An 11,897-nucleotide genomic window follows, 5' to 3' on the forward strand; every position below is an offset into this window, starting at 1 on the left:
CTTTCTACACAATAACCCTCACTTACCTTAAAATGCGCCCTTCAATTTTATTCTCCCACAATGCTTAATTCTTAACTTAACACTTACAGTACATTGCACACTTAACCTAGTCCTAAAATGTAACACTGTATCCCTAGTATTTAAAGCGGTAGTAAAAAAATAAAATAAAATCTCAATGCAAGGTACAGGCATAATAGTTTATGCTAGCATATTATGAAAGACTTAGCTTGAAATGAATCCATCCAGGATGTGCTGTAACTGCTGCAGAGGCTTCTATCTTTACCTGGTCTTCCTTCCGGTTTTGCAGGATGGGGACGCTTGAATGGACAAGCCATGATGACATTCCTTCACAGCACATCAGCAGCTGTCAAACAAGCAAATATTTCCTAAAAGGTGTATGTTTAGGAGATATTCATTAAACCTAAAGGTAAGCTTTATTATAAGCTTACCTGTAGGTAAAAATTAACATCCAGAGTATACTATCACTTTAATATAATGCTAGCCATACACTTGTAGATTTATTTTATTTCGCTTACTTGATTCCCTGATCCAAGATAAACAGCATGGCTGTTGTGTTCAAACAAGTGTAGCACCTTTGGCTGTATGACTACTCAAACAGTGACTGCATATATAAACAGAAAAAATTGCGCTTGTCAACAAGTAGTGGTCAATAGCAATCAATTAGCATATTACTTAGACACAAATAATAGGGAGGCAGCAGTTCTAGTGCAGGCGCACTAAAAGACATAAGGGAAAAAAGAGGGGTTTAGAGCTGCGCCATAGCACCCGGACTCAGTGTGATCCAAAAGTCCATACAAAAGAATATCTTAACCCTCAATGGGGGCTATAATGATCCTTCCAACATGAACATGGTCCTGCCATACACAAGATAATCCAGTCACCAACGTTATTCCACAGCACACTTCTTGCAGTGAGAGCCCACCACCACTAATGTTAAGCAGCTTACCAGACGGATAATAATAGACAGCAGTCGACTGTAACCCAGCCGCGGCCTTTGGGGAGAGATCCCACTCCCTGGATCAGAACCAGCACTTGGCTCCCGCAGGCATGACAAAAACACCACCACGCGATCACATATAAAGAATGGCAGACATAGTGTAATTCCGCAACATATTAAGTTTATTTAAAAGGTAATAGAAAATTACTCACATGGTTAAAAGAACAAACGAGTGTTTAAAATTTTGTTGCCGGACGGCAAACACACAGAGCGGAGCCCTTCCTCCTAACGTGATGGCGTCACCGCACGTCCTCCCAGACGCGTTTTGTCATTGTCAATGACAATGTTCAATGACGAAACGCATCTGGGAGGAGTTACCCTTTAAACATAAAGTGGAGTTACCCTTTAAACATAAAAAGTACCGACCATCATGGTGTAGTAATCATGATTCATCTTCTTGCAAATGCTAGAAAATCCACCAACACTGTTTCTGATAGATATTTGAAATCCATTACTGCTGTTAGTTATTAGCTTTTGGTTCACAATACATTTTAAACGGATACAACCATTACTATATGTAATAATCTGACATGAAACTCATTTATCTTTTGTTTAGATTTACCACCTCCACCATTGCCACCTCCTGCCATTAAATCTCCAACTGGACCATCCAGAGCCCTGCTCGATGTGCGTTCTGGGATGCCACAAAAGTATATGCCTACAGAGCAAAGACTAGACAGGCCGGCAGAGAGAAAAGGCCCCAACTACAGAGGAAGGGATGGAGCGGATAACAGGCAACAAGCTGAGGTCCGGACAAATTCAGGAGAAAGGAGGGAATCTCTAGAGCAACAAATTGATGGGAAAATGAAAAGAGGGAAACTAGGAAAGAAAGATGGCACGCCAACAAAAACCTCTCAATTACAAGGTAAGTAATTTTTTATATACGCACTATTCAATATTTGTGCTAATACTGAAACAGACACTAGTGCTTACAGCCAGCAGAATGACCTTTCTGGAACATGTTAAGAGGAGGGTTGGTAAATGCCCTCAAGTAATAATGTTTAGAAATTAGTTGGACTGCAGCAGTTTGAACCACCATGTAAGGTCCAAGCCACAAATCACTATGAGTGGCTGAAAAAAGCTAGCCCATTCGTTCTTTGTAATTTCATTATACAAGTCTTCGACAGCAAGAAGTCAGATTCCACAGCTGGTAGACAGAGAAAAGGAGCTCAGAGGAGGTGACTACACCACTGGAGATATATGGGAGACCAGTATATGAGTCCTTACAACCATTGTTCATGTGGCCATAACTGAATTAAGAGACTGAAAGAAACAAGCCCTCCGTTGTTGTAAATGACCAATTTAAACAGATACCCACCAGATTTCATAAAAGTGTTTTTCTTTAGAAACTATATCAATCAAAGCCATAGCTATCTTCCAGGAACTATAATACAGTAGATGACATTTCTGCATCTGTTCCCATAAACCATGTTATAATCCCATGGATCATCCAACCATGATTGCTTCTGCAGCAGTAATCGGCAGTAATTCTTTCCTTCCATCTTGAAGGCTAATTAGCCTTTCCTAATATACATTTTTTTCAGATGTCAGGGTCCATTCACACCTGCATTGTTCAACGCAAACCCAATGCAATTACAAGCTGAAACCCATTGTATCCAATAAGCTCAGTTCACACCAACTTGTGCTAATGTGCATTGGGTAGAATTGGAATGTACTGCATTTAAATGCAAAGCAACTTGTGCAGCAATTTACAATTCATCCTAGCTGCAATGCACAGTGAAAAAAAATATATAGGGAATGATATACTAAAGGCAAGGTTGTTCACTTTGAAAGGGAAATTGTACTTTTTAAAGGAATTTTCCATATAGCTTGGTGAATAAGATGAAGCTCTGCTGCAATCCATACTCCAATCATGTGCAAGCAAAAATTCATTTTTTTCCCTTTGCACATGATTAGGTATTATTTGCAAAGTGGAACTTCACCACATTCACAAACCCCAGGGATACATTCCCTTAGTAAATCACTCCTATTGCATATTCTATATTTTTTTAAAAAGCTCATCAATGCAAGGTGGTAAAAATTGGGGGTTGATTTATTAAAACTGGAGAGTGCATGGTAGCCAATCAGCTTCTAACTTCAGCTTGTTCAATTAAGCTTTGAGAATAAAAAAGTTGGATGGTTTCTATGCAAAGCTGAATCCAATCTCATGAGTATTGTTTTGTTTTCATTGTTATAGTTATTAATAACTTGTAGTATGGGGAGTTATCTTCCCTGCATATTTGAATTATTATATCCTTGTGTGTGTTACTCTTTGGGGCACCTCCAAAATTCCATGTGAGCTTTTTTTGGAATTTCTTAGTTCCTATTCTTCACGCAATTTTAATTAATGCATATTGTCTTCCACAGAGGATATCTTCCCATATTGTAAACCAACATTCCCCACATCAAATAATCCTAGAGATCCTAGCTCCTCCAGCTCTATGTCTTCGAGAGGTTCGGGTGGAAGACGAAGAACAGATCAACCACCAGGAAGAAGAAATGCAGCGGAGATGCAGCTTTTAGGGTCATATGATCGTACAGTTGATGAAGATGAAATTGAGGTACATCTGGGCTTGCAATGTTTATTATACTGCCAGGGAAAAGAAATGCAGGGGCGTGCACATATCTTTAGATATTTGAACCCGCAAGAGAGAGCCCTTAAAATGGGGATGGTGTTATGCAATTACCAGGTTTAGCTGGCAATGTTAAATTGTAGACCACTCTCTCCTACCCCCAGTTCCTCGGGCACCAGGATGTAAGGTGTCATTTATTTGACTCAGTTGACCCAATGAAAAGACCATATTGTAATATATATATATATATATATTTATTAAAATATGGTCTTTTTATATATATATATATATATATATATATATATATATATATATATATATATATATATATATATATATATATATATATATATATATATATATATATATATATATATATATATATATATATATAGTGCACTGGACTTTTGAAGTAAGTCAAACAGAATTTAACTTAAAAAGAGATTAAAATCACATTAAAAAAAATACATATAAGCTCATTTATCTGGTCATCCTTAGTTGACCCTTTATGCCTTTATGGCAAGGTCTGTCAAAACATTGGACAAACATGCTGGTCCTGCATGCATCAGTTCCCACACACATGCACCTCACCTGAGTCCTTCATATTATTTATTTTATTATAGGCCAACAATTTACACAGTGTTTTACATACTTTTCCATTCACATTCGTTCTTACCCCCAAGGATCTTACAATGTAAGTTCCCTCTCTCGCCTATATAAATGAACACACATACTAGGGCCAATTTAGAGAGGAGACAATTAACTTACCAGCATGTCTTTGGAGTGTGGGTGGAAACCAGAGTGACTGGAGGGAACCCACGTAAGGAAGAGCATGCCAGCAGATAGCGTCCGAGCTGAGATTTAAACCAAGAAACCCAGTGCTGCAAAGTATAATTGCTAACAACAAAATCAAGCTATACAGTACAATTTTCTTTCCTTCCCCCACAGGTTAAAGGAAAGAAAATTGCTTAATACCCACCCCCTGCATTATTGTATTCTGACAGCAGGAGGTTTCTAGAGCAACGGGAAGTGATCGAATGAGAAAAACCCAACAGGCTGGTCATACTGAAGTCGATTGATAGATTTACTTTAGTACAACCAGCTTGCCCATAGATTCATCACAATACCTCTGTGCCTGCCAACAAAGTACTAAGTCATGTTTTGCTTGGGGATCAAATACTTATTTTATTCAATGAACTGCAACTCAGTTTATAACATTTGTATTGTGTTTTTTGGGGATTTTTTGGTTGATATTCTGTCTCTATCATTTAAAATACACCTATGTTAACAATTATAGACCCTTAATTTCTTTGTAGATGGGCAAGCTTACAAAATCTGCAGGGGATTAAATAATTATTTCCCCCTCTGTATACCAGTGACTTTGCTTTGAATCATACCTGAAGAAAAATAATATGTTTAATAATATTAAGCTTAATTGTTGTTTTACAAATGTGCATAGAATTGAGTTATTCTTTAAAGCCTCATAGAATAAATTATTTTCTCTGTTTCAATTTAATTTCCTGATTTTAAATGCAGCCTCCACTGTTATTTATTGTAGGCATTTTCTTCAACCCGATAAATCATACTTTATAAACATAGATTTTTATCATGGTTGCTTTCATTAGTAAAAATGAATTGGCTATCCCCAGGAATTGAAATATTATGTTGTTTTTGTAAGGGCATTAAAACTACTTGGGGAAAACTGATAGTGAAGATTAATTGGAGAGAAATATATGCTCAAACCATTTGTGTCATTTTGCTTTACAGGAAACAGAAAGTTGAAAGCTAAAGATGGAGATGTTGGAGATTCTATCAGATATTAAATTCCTTAAGATGCCTCAAGATGAAAGACCTTATGCCAGAGATACTGTTCAGTGCAATCAGATTGTACACGCTCCTTCATTTTATACACATAACAGCTGAGAACCTTTTTCGCTTTACTTGTTTACACCCTCTTTGTATACGGCCACCCTGACGTTTCTCCCAGCACCCCAAAAGCAGCACTTAATCCAGGCACCTTTTTACTGCTCCGGCCAAAAAAAGGCAGGTTGCCAAGTCTCAAGGTGTTGGTGCCAAGACTGCTGCTTTAAAGAAACAGACAGCCAAAGGTGCCAAGACTGGAATTGTAAGCTTTCTGCCCACCAAGCTCTCCTAGAACAACTCTTGCCTATCAAGCTCCATTGGGAAGTAGCGCAGAGCGTTGCCCCCAAATCACCAAAGCACCAATGTCTATCCATAGCCTAGAGCGACCACTCAAACAATGGGAATCCATCTTCAAATGTGTAATGTTTTCACAACTGACCATAACGTTTCATTAAGTGAAAATGCATATAACCCAGGATGTTTTCGTTGTAGACCTGAAATTACTGTCCAGCAGTATTGACCTTCATTGCCCTACTTTATAAAGCAGTATGGAGGTGATTTCATTGTAAATATGTACTTTTTCATACATTTCTGTGGTACTTGCCATCTTCATTGTCCATCATTAAAAGTATCTTTGGTATTACATCCTATTGATCATGCAGAAGTCAAGCCAGTCAAATGTCTGGTGGTCTTGGGATTCATAGAAATAAAATCGTACAGAAAATCATTTATTTTTCCATTCAACAACATTTGTAGGAAAAAAAAGAAGAAAAAACAAAAAGTATAACATTTGTAATAAAACACCAAGTTAAAAAAACTGTTACCCTCTCTGGTTATTTATCGGATGGCGCCTCTTCGCAGAGTCAGTCCCGCTGAGAAAAGAAAAGTGCCACGTCAGGAAATTTGATTTGATATGGTTATTTTGTAATGCACTGTTTTGTTGGTTTTAAAAGCACAATCACTAAACTTTATTTTTAAACCATTGCAACTATTAACCTTTTTTTTTGTCTTATTGAAAATGTTGGAAAATCATTATTGTTATTATTATTTTTGTTAATGCATTTCAATAATGCTGAATTTATTGTCATACTGTTTGAAAAGATAGCCAATGGTGAAACATTTGGTTCTGTCTATGTCTTCATGAATAGTTAAGTCTGTGTTTTATATCATTACTGACTAAAAATGTATCTCTAGAAAGAATCATTTCTAATCTTTCTCCAAAGGAATTGTGCCTCTCTGGGGTCAGTCAGTAGTGACAAAAATGCTTATAGTGCATCTTTTAATATTTATTTATGCCATAGTAAGGAACTTGACAATAAAAAAAAAAACTTTATCCATTACGGTAATAAAAAGCATCTAAAAAAGCTACATATGTGCAGTTTTGGTTCGAAAAGACATTAAAATTTTAGTATGATAAATAAGACCGTTCTTTCCTTTTTTTTATTGTATTTAAAAAGAAACACTAATAATTTGAACAATTATATAACGCCCGGATTGTACGTTTTGTTTTTATTCCACAACTACTTAACTACATATACAAACTTTAAATTCAGTGTCTATCCATGTAACTTTTGTTCCTAAATTAATTTTTTTATAATGCATCTTTTATCAAGCTGCAAGGAGAACTCTGTTTATCATATTTTTGTATTAAAATGTAGCTAAAAATGGCCATATTAAAAATAGCCATCCGTGTCCTAGTTCCTCCTACTGTAGTATAAATAAACAAATTATCAATCCAATTTTTCATGGTATAAAATACAGTATAAACTGGATAAACTAATATGGAAAACAAACCAATTTCTCAACAATTTTTTATAATTCTGTCAACCTCAAAATAGCACATGTGTGCTTTAAATTAACCACATGATGTTTTCTGTTCATGAATGTTGTACCTGGTTTATATTGTGAACCTTAAGTTGCCAATGGTGCTAAAGCATATACTTTTATTTTGTTTTGTTTTTGTTTTGTTTTTTTGTTTTTTTTTATTAACATGGCTGCCTTAAGGTCTCAAAGAACCAGAAGTGAAATACATTCTTTTGTTAAAAAAAAATGTTTATTTTAAACAAGAATAACACTTTGAAAGATCGAGAATTGTAAGGGAACAAACCATGTGATTATTGTTTTTATTATTGTTCATTTAAGAAAACATCTTATTTTTAGCCATAATTTTGCATACTGAGGATCAGATAATCCAAAACATAATTTTTTTGTCACATTATTTATTAAAACTGTTCTCAAGAACCTTCCTTGTGCTCCGGTGTTTTCTTTATTCATTTTACCATGAAATGTTTCCAGATAATTACGCAGTAATTTTACATAAAGGTCCCTGTTCAGTTATTAACCTTACAATAAATTGTAATGAAGTTCCACTTAGGTTTGTGTGGGAAAATCCTGTTATTAATGAGAAACCTATGTTGCTACAGAGAATATCTAATTCTTGTTCATTACTGCAAAAAATAGTTTTTTTTGGTGATTCAGTTAAGTAATTTAATCTGAAAAGGTATAGAAAAAAAATATGCTGACCAGGAAAGGAATATAATTGCCGGGTTGGGTTGCTTGCATGCCCTTCATGGTCATTGAGAAGCTCTTCAATTCAGCGATAAGTTCTTTAATGACTGTTGTTTCTTTGTAACATTTATTAAGTTTACTTAGCCTTCGTCATGGTTGTTTGCAAGCCTATAACCTTTCTTTCTCAGATGAACTGATATGAGGTGACCCAAAACAATACATAATCACTACACCTAAATTAACCACTTAAGCCCCGGACCTTTAGGCAGCTAAATGCCCAGGCCAGGTTTTGCGATTCGGCACTGCATCACTTTAACAGACAATTGCGCGGTCGTCCTTTTTTCCCCACAAATAGAGCTTTCTTTTGGTGGTATTTGATCACCTCTGCGGTTTTTATTTTTTGCGCTATAAACAAAAATAGAGCGACAATTTTGAAAAAAAAACAATATTTTTTACTTTTTGCTATAATAAATATCCCCCAAAAACATATATACATTTTTTTTCCCTCAGTTTAGGCCGATACGTATTCTTCTACCTATTTTTGGTAAAAAAAAATGGCAATAAGCGTTTATCGATTGGTTTGCGCAAAATTTATAGCGTTTACAAAATAGGGGATAGTTTTATTGCATTTTTATTATTTTTTTTTTACTACTAATGGCGGCGATCAGCGATTTTTTTCATGACTGCGACATTATGGCGGACACTTCGGAAAATTTTGACACATTTTTGGGACCATTGTCATTTTCACAGCAAAAAATGCATTTAAGTTGCATTGTTTATTGTGAAAATGACAGTTGCAGTTTGGGAGTTAACCACAGGGGGGGCGCTGAAGGAGTTAGGGTTCACCTAGTGTGTGTTTACAACTGTAGGGGGGGTGTGGCTGTAGGACTGACGTCATCGATCGTGTCTCCCTATAAAAGGGATGACACGATCGATGCAGCCGCCACAGTGAAGCACGGGGAAGCCGTGTTTACATACGGCTCTCTCCGTTCTTCAGCTATAAATGCGGCGGTCGTTAAGCGGTTAGAGAGCATGCTAAACAGGATAACATATGTGGTGTAGATAAGCTCCCTCTGGAATTTGATACAAAATTAGAAAACAAAGACACAGTAACTATTATTAAGAAAAAAAAAAAATATATATATATATATATATATATATATATATATATATATATATATATATATATATATATCTTAGGTTATCATAATGAAGCTTCCACTGGTACAATGGGGGTAAATTCCCAAATATTCTTGAATCATACACCACTATTATTTAGTGACATAGTGCAAGGGGTCATACAGGTATACTAAGGTATAGCAGCCAATCAAATATTAATTTACAAGTACCGACACGACACATTCAAGAGATTTTTTTCTGGTTGATTCCTATGGGTTACATAACTTTCTTCAGACACATTGCTCGAAGACAGACCTTAATTCCCCCTCCCCCAGCCCCAAGTTTATGAGTTTGGTAGCTCCTGCTATCTTTTGTACCTCTCTCACTACACCATCAAATAGCATACAACAAGTAATGGGGGTTGATCAGTGGTGTATTTAAGTTTTGTGTTGCCCTAGGCCTGACTAAACTCGTGCACCCTCTAATTTAAATATGATCCCCCCCCCCTTCCTGTCAAGGTCACACCTCTTCCTGTTCAAGACCTGACTTGAAATTTTCCAGTGGGGACACTAGTTCTGAGGGCCTTGGGGTGGGGGGGGGTTCCCTTAATCTGCAGAGATTTCCTCTCACTTCCTTGTTGGCTATGGGGCAGGAAATGAAGGGAAATGAATGGATGGCAAAAAAATAATAACAGGGGCTATAACCATCCCTTACTCTATCTGAGCGTGCATGTTTTTTTCTCCGTCGGAATTCCACACATCTCCACTCCATCGGAAAAAAATAAAACATGTTCTATTTCTAAACTCCGATGGAAAAAAGTCAGATGGCCGGAATATCCAATGAAAATATTCCGTCCGACTTTTTTTATCGGAAATTCTGATCGTGTGTACAAGGCATAAGAGGGTATAACCATGCCAGTGGTGCAGCAGAAAACATGTAGCACAGTGATGAAGGTGAATGTGGTCCAGGCAGTGAGCAAAGGAAGGATTGGGACAGGAACAAATAAATCCATCTGTTTATTTTTCTCATCAGCAATCAACAGAAATAAAATTAAGATTCCTTAAAGGGGTTGTAAAGGAATTTTTTTCCCTAAATAGCTTCCTTTACCTTAGTGCAGTCCTCCTTCACTTACCTCATCCTTCCATTTTACTTTTAAATGTCCTTATTTCTTCTGAGAAAACTTTACTTCCTGTTCTTCTGTCTGTAACTCCACACAGTAATGTGAGGCTTTCTCCCTGGTGTGGAGTGTTGTGCTCGACCCCTCCCTTGAGGGGGGAGGGGGCGAGCAGGAGAGTCATGACACTCACTAACACACAGCTCCTTTCTCTATCTGCAACGTAGAGAGCGTCCTGACTCTGCTGCTCGCCCCCTTCAGAAGAACAGGAAGTGAGGATTTCTCAGAAGAAATAAGGACATTTAAAAGCAAAATTGATGGATGAGGTAAGTGAAGGAGGACTGCACTAAGGTAAAGGAAGCTATTTAGGGATTTTTTTTTACCTTTACAACCCCTTTAATATGTACAACTGACGCAAGCAAATGATTACAGGAGAGTCCTACTACCTACCTGCCAGGTATAGGTGACCATGTCAGTGTCCGTTTTGTCTGCGCCATCCCTATCCTACCGGCAGCAGTGCGGCCGCTTTATGGGGGCACCAGACCGATTTGTCTTGTGGCCCAGTCCACCTCATAAGACTGGCGCTACATTAAAAGTGTGGAGCAAGCCGGCGGGGACTCTTTTCATGCTGCCCCCCTGCAAAGTGGGCCTTGTTGGCCTAGACCAAGATACAGCGTTGGGGTTGATATACTAAAGGTAATAGGCAAATAGGCTGTGCACTTTGCAAAGTGCAGTTGCACTCTGCAAGTGCACTTGCTCCAGAGCTTAGTAAATGAGGTAAAGTTTCACTTTGCAAAGAATACCCAATTACATGCAAGGAAAAAAAAAATGAATTTTTGCTTGCACATAATTGGATGATGGAAGTCAGCAGAGCTTCAGCTCATTTACTAAGCTCTGGAGCAACTGTACTTTCAGAGTGCACAGTCTATTTGCCTTTATTAAATCAACCCCTTGGTGTTGCAGACTGAAGTAACATCCTATAACAAAGCAGGAGTCTCCAGTTGAATTTCAGATGAGCCTATTTTTGGGTGGAGTGGGAAAAGATTATCACCTCTGTTAGCATGTTATCACTATCTGTGGCCCCATTTGACAGATTTACCCATGCTACTCTTCCCAGTAAACACCTATCATCAGTACAGGAAGTGCTAAAAAAAATCATCCCAATGGGGCAAGAAAGGAATTTCATGTAAGATGGTGACCTCTTAGGGCCAGATTCACATATAACTGCGGCGGCGTAACGTATCGTAGATACGTTACACCGCCGCAAGTTTTCATCGCAAGTGCCTGATTCACCAAGCACTTGCGATGAAATCCTCCGCCGGCGGCCTCCGGCGCAAGGCGGGCCAATTTAAATGGGCGTGTGCCATTTAAATTAGGCGCGCTCCCGCGCCAGACCTACTGCTCATGCTCTGTTTGGTAATTCCCGTCGTGCTTTGCGCACCGTGACATAATTTTTTCGAACGGCGATGGCTTACGCAAACGACGGCTTACGCAAACGATGTTATTTTTTAAATTTCGATGCGGGAACGACGGCCATACTTTAAACAGCAATACGATTTGCTGCGTAAAGTTAAGGCACTAAAAAAACCGACTAACTTTGTGACGGGAAACTAGACTAGCGGCGACGTAGCGAACGCGAAAATCCGTCGGGAATCGCCGTAACTCCTAATTTGCATACCCGACGCTGGTTTACGACGCAAAC

The 11,897-nt window shown here is 37.8% G+C and overlaps 1 protein-coding gene across 8 annotated transcripts in view; it reads left to right on the forward strand.

Annotated features, from left to right (window-relative positions):
* The window catches only part of ROBO1 (roundabout guidance receptor 1), a 1,468,549-nt gene extending 1,460,854 nt beyond the window's left edge, over positions 1 to 7,695 (forward strand). For all 8 annotated transcript variants that reach the window (XM_040338766.1, XM_040338761.1, XM_040338765.1 and 5 more), the window contains 3 exons: positions 1,575 to 1,883; positions 3,386 to 3,579; positions 5,359 to 7,695. In XM_040338766.1, coding sequence (XP_040194700.1) covers positions 1,575 to 1,883; positions 3,386 to 3,579; positions 5,359 to 5,373 — 518 coding nt within the window. In that variant the 3' untranslated portion in view covers positions 5,374 to 7,695. The remainder of the gene's footprint in view (positions 1 to 1,574; positions 1,884 to 3,385; positions 3,580 to 5,358) is intronic.
* Positions 7,696 to 11,897: the final 4,202 nt, after the last annotated feature.

Source organism: Rana temporaria, chromosome 2 (assembly GCF_905171775.1).
Source record: "Rana temporaria chromosome 2, aRanTem1.1, whole genome shotgun sequence".
Lineage (NCBI taxonomy): Eukaryota > Metazoa > Chordata > Amphibia > Anura > Ranidae > Rana > Rana temporaria.